This window comes from Chelonoidis abingdonii, chromosome 13 (genome assembly GCF_003597395.2).
Source record: "Chelonoidis abingdonii isolate Lonesome George chromosome 13, CheloAbing_2.0, whole genome shotgun sequence".
NCBI classification, from domain to species: domain Eukaryota; kingdom Metazoa; phylum Chordata; order Testudines; family Testudinidae; genus Chelonoidis; species Chelonoidis abingdonii.
The window spans coordinates 1,801,699-1,818,591 of NC_133781.1; the positions used below are offsets into that span (position 1 = coordinate 1,801,699).

The window sequence follows — 16,893 nt, forward strand, 5'->3', positions numbered from 1 at the left end:
CCCCCCCTTTTTGGGATAACTCGGGCACATACCAAGCATTATTGACAAAATGTGTTAATATGCATGTTCATTTCTGGCCACCACATTACTTTTTTAACTTGTGCTAATGTTTTATTAGCTCCAAAATGTCCTTGTTCGTGTACAAATCAGATTAGTATTTTGTATATTGTTCTGGAGGTACCCAGTTTTTTATCCCCGTGGTTTGCTATTATTACATTTTGGTTTTTTGTTATTTTTCATTTTCCTTCTACTTCTGTTATTCTTCATCCCACTTGTTTTCATTTCTGGTCTTCACACTGTCTGAATGCTTTGTGTTGTTTCAGAAGTTTTTGATCAGCTGTATCAGTGTTTGTTTGCAGTTTCCCTGGATTTGCTTATTTTTTCATTTGATATTGAGTTACCACTTTAATGTTACTGTGAACCACAGGAGATGTTGTAGCTGCTGCTTCCTTAGCCATTTCATCCATTTCACATTGTAGTATCCATATCCAGAGTATGTCATTCAGCATGAGCCTTAATGTGCTTGATTTCTGTGGAACCAGCCCTTTTTCGAATAATATCAATCATAGTTCTCCAGTAATCCCAGTATGCAACTTCTTTGCCTTCCTGCTGTTCCCATATGGGTGCCCATATGCTTACTCCTTGCACAGTCCATTGAGAGTCAGAGCATATGACCATGTCACAGTCCAAGGGAGTTGCTTTGGATGCTAGTTTGACTGCTGCCACTTTACCTCCCTGGGCTGACTTTTTTTCACATGGAATCACCAGTTTTTGTTCTGGAAACAAACAGCTGCTGCTGCACAAACAAGTTGACTTTCCTTGTAATAACTAGATCCATTTGTAAACCAAACCCACTTGTGATCCTGTATTGCCTGTAGTAGATCCCCAGCTTCTTGCACAGGCCACTTGTACTGTGTCTGTACAGGTACAGGACATTCATGCTGTTTCCCTTCTATTATTAGAGCATGTGGAAGTAGTGGGGGTTCCATTATTTACCACAAGCCTGAGGTTCTGTAGAATCAGGGCCCACTTAGCCAAACAATGATCACTTACTTTAATATTCAAAGTCTTTTCTTGCAGAATCAGCTTCACAGGGAGAAGCTGCGGTTACAATAGTAGGAGCTTGTCCTGTTATATATTCCCACTTCCAAGAGGCCCATATAATAACCAAGCATTCCAGTTCACCTGGAGAAAATGTGGACTCATGGGGGATTAATTTGGTGGCTTCCATAAGCAACAGGGCATTGTTTTTCACGTTTCCTGCAGTAGTACTGCACCTATAGCTCCCAAGATGTGCAATACCATTAAATAAAAAGATTTAGTTGGATCTGGATATGCTAATACTGGTGCAGTCATAACCGTTTCTTTTAACGTTCTGAATGCTTCAGCATGGTCTGGGCCCCAGTGCCATTGTCAGTTTTTTTTATTAGGGACCATAGGGGTCTACAAATTTGAGCAAAATTTGGTATAAAATCCTGAACAAATTCCATAGCTTCTAACAATACCCTAACTGAATCCACATCCACTGGCTTAGGGAGGGTGCTTAAGATTTTCACTTTTCGTTTACTGATGTACAACCTCCTGTCCAAGATAGTACTGAAGTATTTAACTTTTGCCTGTACCAGCTGTGCTTGTCCCATGATATTTGAAGCCTGTTTTTCACTATTCCAGAACCAGCTTAGTTCAATCTTTACACTCCTCGCTGGGAAAACAGCTTTATTACTATGTTATTCACATAAGAAGTACCCACCGGTTATTCAAATCAGGGAGTGATCCCACATCCTTGCCACATGTGCACGTGCTATAGCTGGAGCATCATGGTAACCACGGGGACACGCTGAAATGAAACTGTTGTTCTGGAAATGTAAAAGCAAATTGGACCTGACTCTCAGGGGTTTAACTGGAATTGCAAAGAAACAGCAATCCAATACAGAGAACCATTTAGCAGCTGCAGCTATTCCAGCCATATAGCTGGAAAAATTAAGCACTATTGGTGCCATTGGGACTGTAGCTACATTGATTTTCCATAATTATTGTGAGGCACACCTTCCGTCCACTTTCAGCAACAGGCCAATCAGAGAATTGTGTGGACTCCAGCTCTTCACTACCACTTTTTGTTTTTTAAATCCTGTAGCAATTTTTTTCTATGTGCACAGCTTCTGCAGGGTAGGACATGAGGAACTGTTTTACAAATTTCCTATATTTCACTGCTGCTTGTATGCCCCACATTCAGATTTTTTTTTTGGTCACACCATAGGGAACTCTGTGTCAATTTATTATGTGTAGCACACAGCGCTATGGCTTTACAAGCTTCTTTCTCCTTATGTTCCTGGATATACCTGCTCACTTACAATCTGTCTGTCTTTTCCACAGGTGACTTTCTGCCAGATCAATTATCATTTTTTCTGCTGTGCCACATCTGCACCTAAGGTAGATTTTCAGTCATACTGTTACAGATCACAGTATCTGTCCAAAACTTACTGTGTCCTATCACCCATGACAAGATTTTTTAAAATAAATTCCTTTTACTCCTTTGCCCTGAAAGCCAAATAAAGAAATATTTGTCCTTTTGCATGTCCTCTCCAATTTAATCAGAGTTGCCTCATTCTGTCAGAAACAATAAGAAAAGTTAATAGCACAGAATACTTTATATCTCTTTACTATAAGGTTAACAAGTTCAGTAGGCTGGCTGTCCCTGACCAGAGACACCAATCAGGGGACAGGATACTTTCAATTCTTGAGGAGGGACATTTTCTGTGTGTGCTGTTAGTTTTTGGTTGTTTGTTCACTCTGGGGGCTCAGGGACCGATGTGCAACCAGGTTTCTCTCAATCTCGTGATACAGGTTCTATAGATTCCAAATAGTAAGTACTAGTAGATGGCGAGTTAGGCTTATGTTTGTTTTCTTTATTGCAAATGTGCATTTGGCTGGAAGGAGTTTAATTGTGCATTTGCTGGAAGGAGTTCAAATTTTTATTTTTTGCTGAAAGGATTTTAATTTGTACTTGTATATCTTGGTGGTGGGAGGTATTCCCAGTGTCTATAGCTGAAAGACCCTGTACCTATTCCATTTAAATTTACAAAGATAATATTTTTCTCTCTTTAATTAAAAGTTCTTGTTTAAGAACCTGATTGTTCTTTTTATTCTGTGTGGACCCCAGGGATGGGTCTGATTCGCCAGGGAATTGGGGGGGAGAAAGGAGGAAGGGGAGAGAAGGCTAATTCTCTCTGTGCAGGATTACTGTCTCTCTCAGGAAGAAGAGGGTTGGGAGGGGGAAAGAGAAGGAGGGGGGAAGGTAAATTTTCCTCTCTGTTTAAGATTCAAGGAGTTTGAATCACAGTGATCTTCCAGGGTAACCCAGGGAGGGGAAGCCTGGGAGAGGCAACGGTGGGGGAAAGAGTTTACTTTCCTTGTGTTAAGATTCAGATGGTCTGGGTCTTGGGGTTCCCCGGGCAGGGTTTTGGGGGGGACCAGAGTGTACCAGGCACTGGAATTCCTGGTTGGTGGCAGCGCTACAGATTCTAAGCTGGTAATTAAGCTTAGTGGAATTCATGCTGGTATCCCATCTCTTGGACGCTAAGGTTCAGAGTGGGGAATTGTACCATGACAGTTCCTGTATCAATTAATGCTAGTAACCATTGTATGTTTCCTTTTGCCCCCACCTACACCGCTTCCACATAAGGTCTAGCAGTTACGTGTGGCTGCAATTTAGCCACTAATATCCAATGTTGGGGGCAGGGTTCTCTGACGGGAAGCTGCCATATCCATTTGAGCCAATTCCTGGGACTACAAGCCATAAGGGCCTACCGGATCTCCTGTACCTGTTCCCACAACCTCAACAGCCTTAGTCCCAGGTTGTGGCGTAGCCTGTGACTTGTTCCCTGCCAAATCACTCACAGCATTTTACAAAACCTCTAAAGGCTGTCCATTTAAATGAACCATATCCGTTCCTTTCTCCTGGAGTAAAGCCCATATTTGTGCTCACACTGATCCTCCACTGGACCCTCTGTTGGGTCATCCTGCTCCACGTCCCATACTAGCATGATTAGGACCCCTGTAGCCTGCTCGGTTGTTGTAAGAAACCTCGCTGACTGCCTTCTGCTTATTATTGCAGCCACTTATTCTGTTTACTACCTTTTTTGCTTCTTGGGCCATCTTAATTAATTTAGCCTGATCCAACTCCTTTTGAGATTCTATAAACACCTTAATGTCTCGATTTTATAGGGACAGTCCTGATTTTTGGGTCTTTTTCTTATATAAGCTCCTATTACCACCCCCACTCCCGTTCTAATTTTTCACTCATGCTGTCTGGTCACCCTACCATTATATAACAAATTTGTTACCTGCCCTTCCTTTATATCAGCTACAGAACCTGCCAACAACAGTCTAGCACAATAAGCCATTACTGACTTTCCTTCCTCGTGATGCATCAGCAAAACTGCCTTTAACTCAGAAGGGGTTAAGAAATACCAAGCTATCGCCTGTATTGCAGCCTCTCTGTCCTCTCGATTTGACTCCATCTCAAGCTCTGCTAACACCACCACCCCTTCCATGGGGCCAGCACAAGTTGTTACCAGTTCCCTTAGGTCTCCTGAATCCAGATGTTCTCTAACAGTGTATCCCATTAACCAAGTTAGACATTTTTTGAGTCAAGGGGCCTAATTGCTTTGCTAACATCCGCAAGTTGTCTTTTTTAATAGAGGATTTAGGTATTTGAACCATCAATGCTGGCTGTCTTTTTATTTTTCCCCCTGATTGAAGAGGCTCATCCTCTTCATGCAGGAGTTTAAACACCTCGCTGCCTTCTTGATCCTTTACCATTGTACCATCAGGATTGTATTTAGCTCTATATCTTTGTTCTTTAATCACCCGTGGACTCCTTACGGTTATATCAATGTTCTGGTATGCAGGCTGACTTGCTGCTTCACTCCTATACTTTTTGCCAGACCGTCATGACACATACCCTTTTTCCATTTTTTCCCTCTTTCATATATATATGTATATGGATCTGGAGGGGCACTTGGCTTTACATATTCCTCCTCCTTCTCTTGTACTTTTTCCCTTTGACACCTTTTCACAGCATTTTCCCAATCTTCATCATATCAGAGATTATGATTAAAAGCCAAGCTACAAATTGTTTTTCTAGCCACCAAAGCAGACTCCAGCTTATTAATTACTTCAGTGCATTTCTTATGATTCTCTTTTCCAGGTGACTTTGTAACTTGTTCAGTTAAAATTGACACAGCCCCTGTATATTGTTTTGTCTCTGTAACAGGGTCCACGACCCACCCCTTTTCCTGGGGCCTGAGGAAAAGGGGCTGTGTCAGTTTTAACTGAATAAGTTACAAAGTCACCTTGCTGCCCTCAATAAGGCTGAGAGAGGCTTCAGGGTTGTGCAATACCCTGTCTTTATTTACTTAAGATTTTCCCACCACCAGTGTCTGTCTATATACAAGTTTTACAAGGTCAGTCACCTCCTTTTCAGGCAGAGTCAGCCTTCAGGTACAAGGCCTCTGGTTCCCTCATGGACCGACTTCTTCCTTGCTGCCCCCTCCTCCTGGCTCGCTCCCATCGTTTATAGCTCTTGGCTTGTCAGGCCAGCAGGTGTTGCCAATTCTCAGGCCAACATCAGGCCTTCTCCATCAGCCCCAACCTGTTTCCCCGACTGGAGCTGATTAGGCAGGGGCTAATTAGGTGTTTTTGCACCAGCATCCTGCTACAGCCTCCAATTTATACTTTCGTTTTTCCTGCATTTGTGCATTCATATTGCATTTTAATTCCTGACAAGTTTCAGTTAAAGCAGCCATCTGCTGGACATTAGTTACATTTTGCATCAGAGCAGTTTGCAAACTTTTTTTCATCTCCTTATTTTGCAATTTTAGATTCTCCAGCTGCTGTTGGAAACTTTCCTTCTCCTGTTTCCAAATTTCACACTCCTCTGCAAACCTATTCACAGCCTGTTACATAACCCACATAACAGCATTTGTCATTTGTTTCTTTTTAGGAGTAGGAGAGCCACATAGACTATAAGGTGGATAGAAAGCTGGCTAGATCATTGGTCTCAATGGGAATGATAAATGGCTCCATGTCTAGTTGGCAGCCGGTATCAAGCAGAGTGCCCCAAGGGTTGGTCCGGGGGCCGTTTTTGTTCAAAATCTTCATTAATGACCTGGAGGATGGCAGGGTGGGTCTGACAGTTGGTCACCTGAGGCCAGGGTAGTAGAGTTCAATCTAATGACCACAGTGGCTATGTAGCGGGGTGCTTACCCACTCGTGCCCTCCAGGGCTTAAAACAACCCAGGAGAGGGCTGTAGCTAGGGCAAGAAGCCTGGGCTGATTGGGAGAAAGCAGGTCCAGCTGTGGCCATGTCCCAGTCAGGCCCAGCTGGCCCCTATGAGGCAGTGAGCCAGGAGCCCAGTCAGTCTCTCTCTGCCTGTAGAGAGAGAAGGGCCTGAAGCCAGGGGCGGCTCTAGCCATTTTGCTGCCCCAAGCACGGTGGCACGCCGCACGGGGTGCTCTGCCGGTCGCCGGTCCCGCAGCTCCGGTGGCCCTCCTGCAGACGTGCCTGAGGAGGGTCCGCTGGTCCCGCGGCTCCGGTAGACCTCCTGCAGACGTGCCTGCGGAAGGTCCACCGGAGCCGCCTGCCGCCCTCCCAGCGACCGGCAGAGCGCCTCCCACGGCATGCCGCCCCAAGCATGCTCTTGACGTGCTGGGACCTGGAGCCGCCCCTGCCTGGAGCGGGGCTGGGCAAAGGCAGAGGAGCTTCTGCCTGGAAAGCCCCAGCTGCGGCCTAGAGTAAGGCCAAGGGGTACTGGAGGTTGAAGGGGGTAGCCCAGGGGTAGGCAAAGGCAGCAGGTCCAAACCCCTTTGCCTATGATGAATGGATAATACTGCAGTCTGCCCCAGTGAACGGAGGCTAGATGGAGACTGGGCAGTAACCATATACTCAGGCAAAATGGGGATAGTGGGGTGGGGGTTACCTGGGAGGGGGAGACCCAGTTAAAGGGGCACCAGGGTCCTTGAAGGGACACAGGGGCCAGTAGTGTAGAAGGTGGATCACCAGCCTGCAGAGGGTGCTCTGGCTGGATTGAGCTAATTCCCGAGGACAACCAGAAGGAGGCGCTGCAGGGGTGAGTCTGGCCATCTAAAGGCTAGAACAGGCATTGTGGGACACGTCCTGGAGGCCAATGAGAGTGCAGCAATAGAGCAGGGTGTCCACACTGCCACTTCAGTGCTTTAGCCTGGGCACAGAAAGCTCTACACCTCTTGTCGAGGTGGATTACCAGAAGTGCTCCAGTCATGGAGTCGAGGCACTCTATGTGCCTTGCCAGTATGGACACCTCGAGAGTTATAGTGCCCGGAACTGATTTAGTGTGCTCCAACTTGACGACATGTGAGGTGGAAAGAGGACATGTAAAATTATATATCACCACGGCTGTCCAGAGTAGATACTGGCAGATCTGGGTTCTAAATATAATAATGAGGTAACAGTTTCCATTTGGCGTTATTTTCACTACATGGTCACCTACACAATCATGGCCATGTGACGGGGGCTGAGAACAGCTACAAACTGAGCCCTTTGGAAGCGAGCACCCTGGTCACTGAGAACACCCAGGGCACCGAGTGCAGTTAGAGTAGGAGGGACTGAGTAGTTTGAGTTTGGAAGGGCAGGGGGATCACTTGCACCTGTTGGGAGCCTGAGGAGGTCACTAGCTCAGTGCTGAGAAGAAAGCAGCAGCATAAAAGGCTGAACCAGGGAGCAAGTAGGGGCCTTCACGTAACTGCTGCTATCTTATGATGCACGATAAATGGTAATAAAGACACTTGTGGGAGGTTCCCCGGCAGACTCCCTGCCAGCCAGGTGTTGCAGGAACTGATACAGGAGCATTCATAGTTAGAAATTTGAAAATGAACATTGCCAGCAATCTCTTCATGACATTTCATGCTGTAAATTGTTAGTGACAACACACTTTTATGTCTTGTCAGATATGTTAATATACAACATCGTTTTTACTATTTGCGAACCATATTTTCCCATGTCAAAATGGAATAAGATTGGATAAGAAATCACAGTAATTACATATAATTCAATGGGAAATAGGGAAAGGAACACAGATACTTCTGAAGGAAATTTTAGGAAAAATTATCTATTTTTAGATTAACACTTTCCTGTGTTAAAAACTAGGAAAAACAGATAGCTTCAGCCAGGGCCAGCTCTAGGTTTTTTGCTGCCCCAAGCAAAAAAAATTTTGGCTGCCCCCCACCTCAGCCCTGGGCTCCCCCCCGCACCCTTGGGCTCTCACCCCCCCCACCAGTGCCCTCCCCCATCTGTGCCCCCTGCTGCCCCAGCCCTGGGCTCCCCACCACCAGTGCTGACTCCGTCTGGTCCCTCCTCGCCTCCAGCCAGTCTGGCACTGGCAGGGTCAGGGTAAGCAGCAGGGCTCCCAGGCCGTGCCTCAGCCCAGGGTCCCTCCAGCTAGGGCTTCCGCCTCCAGGACCGGCTGGGACCCGGGAGGGCAGAGCTGGGGAAACCTCCCCGGCAGGGGGCTGATGAGCTGGGACAGAGCAGGGCAGCCCCAGAGGGAGTGGAGCCCTGGAAAGCGGGACATGGGCCCCGCATGTTAGCGTCCCGGGTACCGGTCCCCTCTATGTCCCTGCTGCTGCTGCTGCTCCTACCCACCCTGCTGCAGCCCCTGGGCAGCTCGGACCGCTTCCCCCAGCCCTGGCTGCGACGCTGGGGAGTGGCCACCCTGCGACACCTGCAGGCGGCCCTGTGCGCCCCATGGGGCGGTCCCCAGCCCAAGTGTCCCACGCTCGGAGCCTGCCTGGCCCGGCCACAAGGTGCGGTCGCTGCTCCCCGACATGAACCACAGCGGCCCCAGGACGCCCCTGTGCAGGACGTGCTGCTGCTGCCAGGGCTGGCTCTAGGCTTTTGCCACCCCAAGGGGGGTGGGGGTGGGGCGGGAAGGCTGGCTGGAATGCTGACCCTGACAATGTGACGCCCCAAGCACGTGCTTGAGCCGGCCCTGGCTTCAGCAGCCCATGCCACCTAGACAGTAGCAGACTGGATAAAAACACAAATGAATCCATCACAAGATAACCTTAGGGTATTTATTTTCAAATAATCAAGGTAAGTTTAGGGCATGAATAAATTTTCAAAACTGAAATATTACACTGAAAATGTTCATAACGCATCACATTTAAAACAAAAAGTAGTCCTAGCAATGCCCTGTGATGTGCCTCCCCTCATGCTCTGCTCAGCTAGCGCTTCAGGAAATGAGGTTCAGTTGCTAATTTCAAGGAATTAGACCAATCAGTCACTATTTGTACACAGCATCCAGGAAGTTGGTGGACAGAGAACCCAGAGGAACTGTGATGAATTTCCTGGAGCAACTTTATTTTCTTTGTACTCTAAACCTAACATGACTACAAAAATATCACCCTTTCAACTGATTTATGGCTGAGAAGAAAGGTTTCCCAATAAAGCTTCACCAAATTTCATGTTGTGGGCCATTGAGTGCCAGCATCTTTAATACAATTAAGTTAATTTGTGATGATTCAGTAAAGGAACACAACCCCTTCTCTATTTTTTTTTACAAAAATACATTTGTTGCATCCTTAGAACCAAGAACATGAAGAGCCCAGCAAGACATTGAAATCAACAGTGGACACTGACAGTACATTGCCTGCAAATAATATTTCTAAAGAAAAATAAACTAAAAAAAAAGCATATTGCAGAAGAGATTTCTATCTACAGGAAGATAGTGTTTGAGGTTTGGGACCATGTTTTGTTAAGTGATGTGAGAACAAGAAAGGAAGGGTCATGTCTTGATTACCAATTATAGGTAGTGAGAATGTTAAAAATCATATTAATGCTGACAGAAGTTCAAAGACTATTTTATAATCTTGTGTGAACTAACAAATATATTGCTTAATTCATTCGATCATTTTTTCACTTATTAATTTTCAAAGGTGTAGTGCAGGAGGTGGATGTACGTGCCCTGCCTTGGAGAGAGCCAGTCAGGACAATAAAGAGAGTGAGAGAGATCAGCTGCACATGTGTAGTTGTGATGTTTATGACACATGTACATTGTAACTGAACAACCCAGGCTGACAGTTTTTAATAATTATTTTGATAAGAGAAATACTCTGGATTTCCTGAAGTAACACAGTTGTAATACAAATGATGCTGTGTAGAGAAGTTAAACCTCAATATAGATTTGAGGGAAGAATAAAAAAAAATACATAATTCCATTTCTAAAAATATGTTTAGATGCTTGTTTCTGAAATGTAAATGAAAATGTTTTTGTTTACAATAACAACAGTTTCTAATTTAGAAGAACCTTTTTTTTTTTTTCTTCATATTTTGCATTGAGATTTCAGAGGGGTATAAAATTCTGGCAGGAGTGAATGACCCCATCCATCACCATCTGCTACCCTGGGCAGGGGAGGGGAAAGGTGAGGGCAGCGAAACCCACCAGCTGTCTGGCAGGATTTCTTACCAGCATCACCCTGTGCCAGGGATGGAGCAAACACAGAGGGAGTGGGAGGGAAGCTTTCTGGGCTTCTTCCAGCAAGTGGGTCCCATTGACCCAGCCTGGGCGGGGGGTGCCAGGTGTCCGGGTTTCTACTCCAGCTGAAAAGGGAAACTGGCAGCGTCTGGGCAGCACAAAAAAATCCAGTTACCTGCAGTAACCGGCCTCTGCCACCGGGGGGCGGGCAGAGCAGCAGCGCTGGGAGGGGCCAGTCTGTGCCGCGGGGTCACTGTCAGGGGCCGAGATTCCCTCCGGCCTGAGCTGGGACCGGGCAGATTATCAGGGGAGCCGTGTTTGTAGGCCCAGCACTGTAACCAGGACTGAAATAAGGGCGGAGCGTCGTGGAGAAGGTGCCAGTGAAAGTGAAGAGATGGGACCTGTCAGTCACATTGTAAAACGAGACCTCGCCCGCCTCATAGTCCAGGAAAATCCCCACTTGCCTGGGCCTGACGCTCACGGGGAGGGGGGTCGAGGGGGAGGTGCAGGCAGAGTATTTCCCATCCCTCAGCACCATGACCCAGTATCCATTCCTAGGTGTGTATGTGACCAGCTCCTTCCTGCGCACAGATTCCCTACAAACCCCCAGTTCCCAGCCTGTCTTTTCTCCCACCTTCACCTCCCAGTAACGCCTCCCGCCCACGAACCCCTCAGCGCCCAGGACACAGACACAAGGATCAAATCTCTCAGGGTTGTCAGGCAGGTTCTGTCGTTTGTCTCCGTCTCTCACACGTTTCCGATCCTCAGACAGGACGAGCCAGGGATTTGCCGTGTCTGGATCCAGAGTCACGTCCACTGGGGAGAGAGTCACAGAGTCATGGCCGGGGGCAGGGGCTGGTCACTGGGATCAAAGGGAAATTAACCTGCATCTGTTTTAATTGCTGTGAGGGGGAGGGGGGTTGTTGCCTGAGGGGAGTCAGGGCCCCTCTGCCTGTGTGGAAATGGCAGATGCTGGGGGAGGGGACAGGAAGGTGTCAGTGAGGGAAGGGAGGGAAGGGCAGCAGAGGGATGGGGGAGGGGACAGCTTGATGCTCAGAGAGGAAAGGGGGGGCAGGTGATAGGGAAGTGGGGGAGGGGCAGAGGGGGGTAATCACAAGGGCAATGGGGGGGAAGAGCAGTCAGCACCAGGAGGGCAGGGAGAGTGAAGGGGGGCAGATTCAAAGGGGTTGCAGGGGGTGAAGGATGTAGCAAGGGGAGGGGAGGGGCAGACAAGTGCGGGGGGGGGCAAGGGAAGCAGTGGGCATCAGGAGGACGGGGTGGGGAAAGGGAAAGGCAGGTTCCAGGGGGTTGCAGGGGGTGACGGGAGGGGTGGGCACCAGCGCAGAAGAAGGAGAGAGACTCCAGGGGCATAGGGGTGTTAGGGAATGGGGGGAGCTCCAATGGGGTGAGGAGGAGGGGAGGAGGAGTGGGGCAGGTACTGGGAAGGCAGAGGGGGGGTAGAAGGAGGGGTTGGCACCAGGGGAAAATGAGGGGGCAGGAGAAGGTGCAGGTGACAAGGGGAGGAAGAGGGGTGAGGAGTAGGGCAGGTGTCAGAGGGCCATGGGGGGGGGCATGCGGGGGGCAGACCCCAGGGGGAAACAGGATGGAGAGAAGGGGCTGCCATCATGGGGGAGAGGGGCATGATGTTAGGGGTGGGTATTGGTGGGGCGGGATGAGGGAGGGTGAGGGAAGGGCTAGTCACCAGGAGGAATGCAGGGGCTGAGCAGAGGGGCAGATGTAAGGAGGGGAAAAAGGAGAGGGGCAGGCACCAGGGGGCAGAGTTAGGGAAGGGAACAGGTCCACATGGGGTAGAAAGTGGGGTGTGGAGAAGGGCAAGCCCTAGGAGGGCACAGGGGTGTGGAGATGTAGGCACCAGGGGACAGAGGGAGGATGAGGGGAGGGGTGGGACCCAGAGGTTAGAAGAGGGTGTGGGGACGGGTGGGCACCAGGGGGGCAGAGATGGGGGGAAGGAAGGTCTGACATCAGGGGGCCCAAAGTGGTTCAAGGGAAGGGGTTTGCTCCAGGCAGGCCGAGGGGGCAAGGGAAGGGGCAGGCACCATGGAGGCAGATGGGGACGAGGGTAGAGATGGGCCTCAGGGGGGCAGAGAAGTGAACAAAGGGGCTGGTACCAGGGCACTAGAGAGGGGTGAGGGGTGCAGGTGTCAGGGAGGCAGAGAGGGATGAAGGGGGCAGGCCTGCATCTCTGTTGCTTTGGGGCCATGTGTGGTTGGTTTGTTACTAAGAGCAGGTTGGTGCCGTCCCCACATACACTGGCCAGGCAGCCCTGCCCTGGGGTGGAGCTGGGACTCTCCATGCCGGCCGGCCCCACGGGCACCACCGTCCAGCCAGACAAACCCCACAGCTGGCTCCTTCCCTCGCCAAGCTCAGCTCCTCCCCCAGGCCATGGGAAGTGGATCTGGGCTTGGCTCCTGGGTTGGGGCAGGACAGTGGGGGGATGGGTTGGGGGGAGATGCTTGGAGGTGTAACTGGATAATGCGGGGACCAAGGGCCATTACTAATGAGGCAGGGGCAGCGGGAGGGTGGGGGCTTCTCCCCACTTCCTGCCCCCTCCATCTGGGAGAAGCTACACAAGGGGCCAGTCCCAGCTCACACTCACGCAGCGCATCTGCTCTAGGGGTTTGCACAGGGGCACCGACATGGCTGAGACACTGCTGTGCCAGGGGTCATAACCCCTCCCCTCCCCTCACTGGGGTTATGGATCAATAATTACAGGGTCACTGGGGCAGGGGAGCTGGACTCTGGGCTCCCAGGTGGAGCTTGACCCACTGGGCTGCAGAGTCATTCTCACTGCCACGCTCTGGCCCAGGTCCATGGCAGTGTTAAGACACAGGGGGCATCTTCAGCAGGAGAGACTGAGGGAGCCCCACGTCAGACACCCAGAGCCCAGCGGTTCCAGCCCTCACTTGAGGGTGGGGGGAGACCCCCATTCCAATTCCTGCCCCACATATCACAGGGGGGGATTGAACCTGGAGCTCCCAGCGGAGGGCCCAGCCACTGAGCTAAAGGCTAGAAGGGAAGCGGTGGCACCTTCTTCTGTTCATTCAAACCATTCAGCAAACTCAACACGGATTTGCAAAGTTTCAGTCGATCCAAAATAATATTTTGCAGCAAATAAACTATTTGTCCAAAACATTTCACCCAGCTCCACTTCAAACCTGTCTGAGCAACTTAGGAGCCCAAACCCCAGTGACTTGTAGTGAGTGACTGTCAACATCCCCAGCAATGCAGAGTTACGGGCTCAGGACATCGGCTATGAAACATCCCAGAGCTACAGTTGAACTTGCCCTGGGTAGGAAAATTCCCCAGCCCCTGCAGCTCCTGATCTCACCCCAAAAACCAGGCTGAAATTGGAGTCTTGGCTCAGCCTGAACTCTCTGCTCTGAGTGATTTGTCCCCTGGACTCTGCGAGCAGCACAGACTCTCTGCAGCTGCACCTAGGCATCACCCAGAGTGGATAATGGTCACCGAGCCCGTCTCAGAGCCCCAGGGCTCAGGTGTCTCCATCTAACAACAGCACCAGTCTCATTAAGTGGCCTTGGGTCAGACAGGCTGAGAACTTTCACACCCAGACTCTGGAGCCACTTTGGGTTCATCTACACAGCCCACGGCAGCGAGTTTCAGAGCTGCGAGAACAGACTGAGGTTTGTGAGACTCCTGCTATGGCGCTAAAAAGATCCGTACAGACCTTCTGGCTCAGGGTGGAGCTGGGGCTCTGAAGCCCAGAGAGTAAGTGGGGGCTTCAAACCCAGGATCCAGCCCCAGACACAACATCTGCGCAGCTGTGTTTACTGCTGCAGCACAAACCCCACAAGCCGATGTCTGTCCCCCCAGCTCTGAGATTCGCCCAGGAGGGCTGACAGAGCAGCATGGCACAGATACCTTCCACGCTGGAGGGACATTCACTCTCCCAAGCTGGTGTCTGGAGGGCCAGCAACAGCCATGGATGTTCCAGCTCCCATTGCTGGAAGTGCCCAGGCACCCACAGCGACGCACTGAGGAGGGCCAGTGACTGGAAAGCATCACCCTGACTCACCCTGACCCACCACAGACAGGGCTGGTCCAATGCTGTGCACTGATTGGGGGCAGGACGGGCACATGAGATGGGGCTACCTCCAGGAGCAAGGATAGGGAGACTGGCCTGGTTTCCTAGAACATTCGGGGAACAGGGGAATCCCAAGTTATTAAATACAAATAAATGTACCCCATGTACCATGGGGAGGTCAGGCCAGGACTGTGGGAACCCCATTTTGGGCTGGAAAGAGTGACCCCCCCCCAGGGTTAATTTGTTTTGACTGCAGGGAAAAGGGACACATAAAAAGATGCTGCTCTACAAGAACTTTGCATTTGGGGCAGAGGGGATCTGGGCTGTTGCTATGGGGCCGTGAGAGTTTCTAGTACTGGTAAAATGGGTTGCTCGGAAAGCAGGTCCTGGGGTATGAGCTTCAGAGGGAGAGGCCAGCCATGGGTTTCTGACGTCCCTCTGCTTACCAGGGATACCTTAGCCTCACTGCCAGATTCAAAGCTTGGGAACTGGGAGCGTTTGAGTAGCTTCCCCCAAGAACCTGAAAGGACTCCCTTGGAAAATGATCCAACCAGCAGCTCTAGTGGACAGCCAGCTCTCTGAGCCAGGGGAGCTGGGACAGAAGCTAAATGAGATTCAGCCTTTCTGGTGTTCTTGGGAGCTGGGTGTGACAAGAGCTCTGACAGGGCTATTGAACAGCTCTGTAATTTGCAGGCCCAGGTGCGGGTTTTCTTACTGAAACTGGCCAAGCAACAGGAGCAAACCCAGTGACCAGAGGACAGGCAGAAGGAGCTACTCACAGAGCAGGAGAGAAGCCACCAGGTTCAGGCTATGGAGAGCAAACAGGTCAAGACACTGAAAAAGAAACAGGGCTTTCGGCAGAAGATTCTGTTCTAGCTCCCAAGAAGCCCAGCCATTGAAGATAAAGCTCAAGCACCAGCATAAGTGAAGGACTGATGTGACTATTGATATTCAGGAGAAACTCACAGCTGCTGAATGTACCAAGCACCAGGCAGCACCCCACAGGGAGGAAGCGTCTGTTGGAATTGCCAATACCCCTGGTCAAGGATCCTTGGCCCTAGAGGAGAAGCAGCACCTGGAAACCAGAATAGTTCAGCCATTGGAGGTGCAAAGCACCAGGGAGCTGGGGAATAGCAGTCTCTAGGCAGCCAAGATAGGAAATGAGCCATGCAGAGGAAAGTTACCCAGGAGCCAAAACTGAAAAGGCTCGAACAAGCCCTAGGCCTTGTGAAGGAGGGGCCCAGAAAAGGTTGCAGGACATGAGTGGTGTGGCTGGGAAACTAGAGCAGGGTTTGCTAGGACACAGGATCCTGCCACACTGGTTAGAAGGAAGAAACCTGACAAACTGGAAACAGAGGGTGTCTGCAACTGAGTTGGGAGGTGAGATTCCCAGCTCATGTAAACGTCCCTGCACTAGCTCTGCTCAGGCTAGCACACTGAAGCTAGCATGCTAATAAAAGCAGTATAGCCTGGCTAGGAAGGGCAGCTCGGGCCAGGTGCCTGAGTACGTACCAAGGGGGCTGGGCGGGTTTCTACTCAGGCAGTAGCTGAAGCTGCCACCTGTGCTACCCTGGCCACATGACTATTTTTAGGTGCTAACTCAAGTATGTCTATATGAGCTGGGAATCACACCTCTTAGATCAAATGTAGATGTTTCCCAATAGAGGAGAAGGAACAGCTCCTGGAATAAGTTAAAGAACTAGACAGACTAAAGCTCAGGGCTCAGGAGGGGTCAGAGGTGCAGGCTGAGGGCTCTGGTGTGTGCGATAAGAGAGCCCAGCAATAAATCACCAGGAGGCTGCATTTACACAGGGAAGTGCAGTGATGCTGTGGGTGTCCTGGGAGGCTTTTTAGCAGAACAAGCAGATCATGCACAGAAGGGCTGGATGTTGATGGACACAGATACAGAGGTGCTGGCTACAAAGGAAGCTGCACTAGTGGCCGTGTCCTCTACAGCGACCCAACAAACCCACCCACTAATGGACTGGGAAGAGCTAGAAGAAAAGGTTGCTGCAGCTGAGGGGAGCAGGGCAAAAGGCCTTACACAGCTGAGCACCCTCCAGGCCCAAAGGCTGAGGCCCTGCAGGAGCTAAAGGAGATGCGCTGACAAGGGACTGGATCTCAGCCCAAGCCACCCAGCGGGAGCAGGAGCCCTGGAAGGAGCCTGTCTCAGCAAGGGAAGGTGACTGGGGAACAAGAGTGTTTGTTGTTGCAGAAGGAGCTGACTAATCTCCAGAACCAGCTTAAGATCGAGTGTGGAATAAAGCTCAGCTCTGACATACATACGAAGCAAGAGAGCCCAGAGGCCTTGTGGAAAGA

The 16,893-nt window shown here is 50.1% G+C and overlaps 2 protein-coding genes across 2 annotated transcripts in view; both read right to left on the reverse strand.

Annotated features, from left to right (window-relative positions):
• The window catches only part of LOC116824950 (uncharacterized), a 954,865-nt gene that overhangs the window by 118,932 nt on the left and 819,040 nt on the right, over window positions 1-16,893 (reverse strand). The window lies entirely within an intron of this gene.
• The window catches only part of LOC116819426 (butyrophilin subfamily 1 member A1-like), a 30,377-nt gene continuing 24,126 nt past the window's right edge, over window positions 10,643-16,893 (reverse strand). The window contains exon 8 of the mRNA XM_075072056.1: window positions 10,643-11,353. Within this exon, the coding sequence (XP_074928157.1) occupies window positions 10,768-11,353 (586 nt within the window). The 3' untranslated portion in view covers window positions 10,643-10,767. The remainder of the gene's footprint in view (window positions 11,354-16,893) is intronic.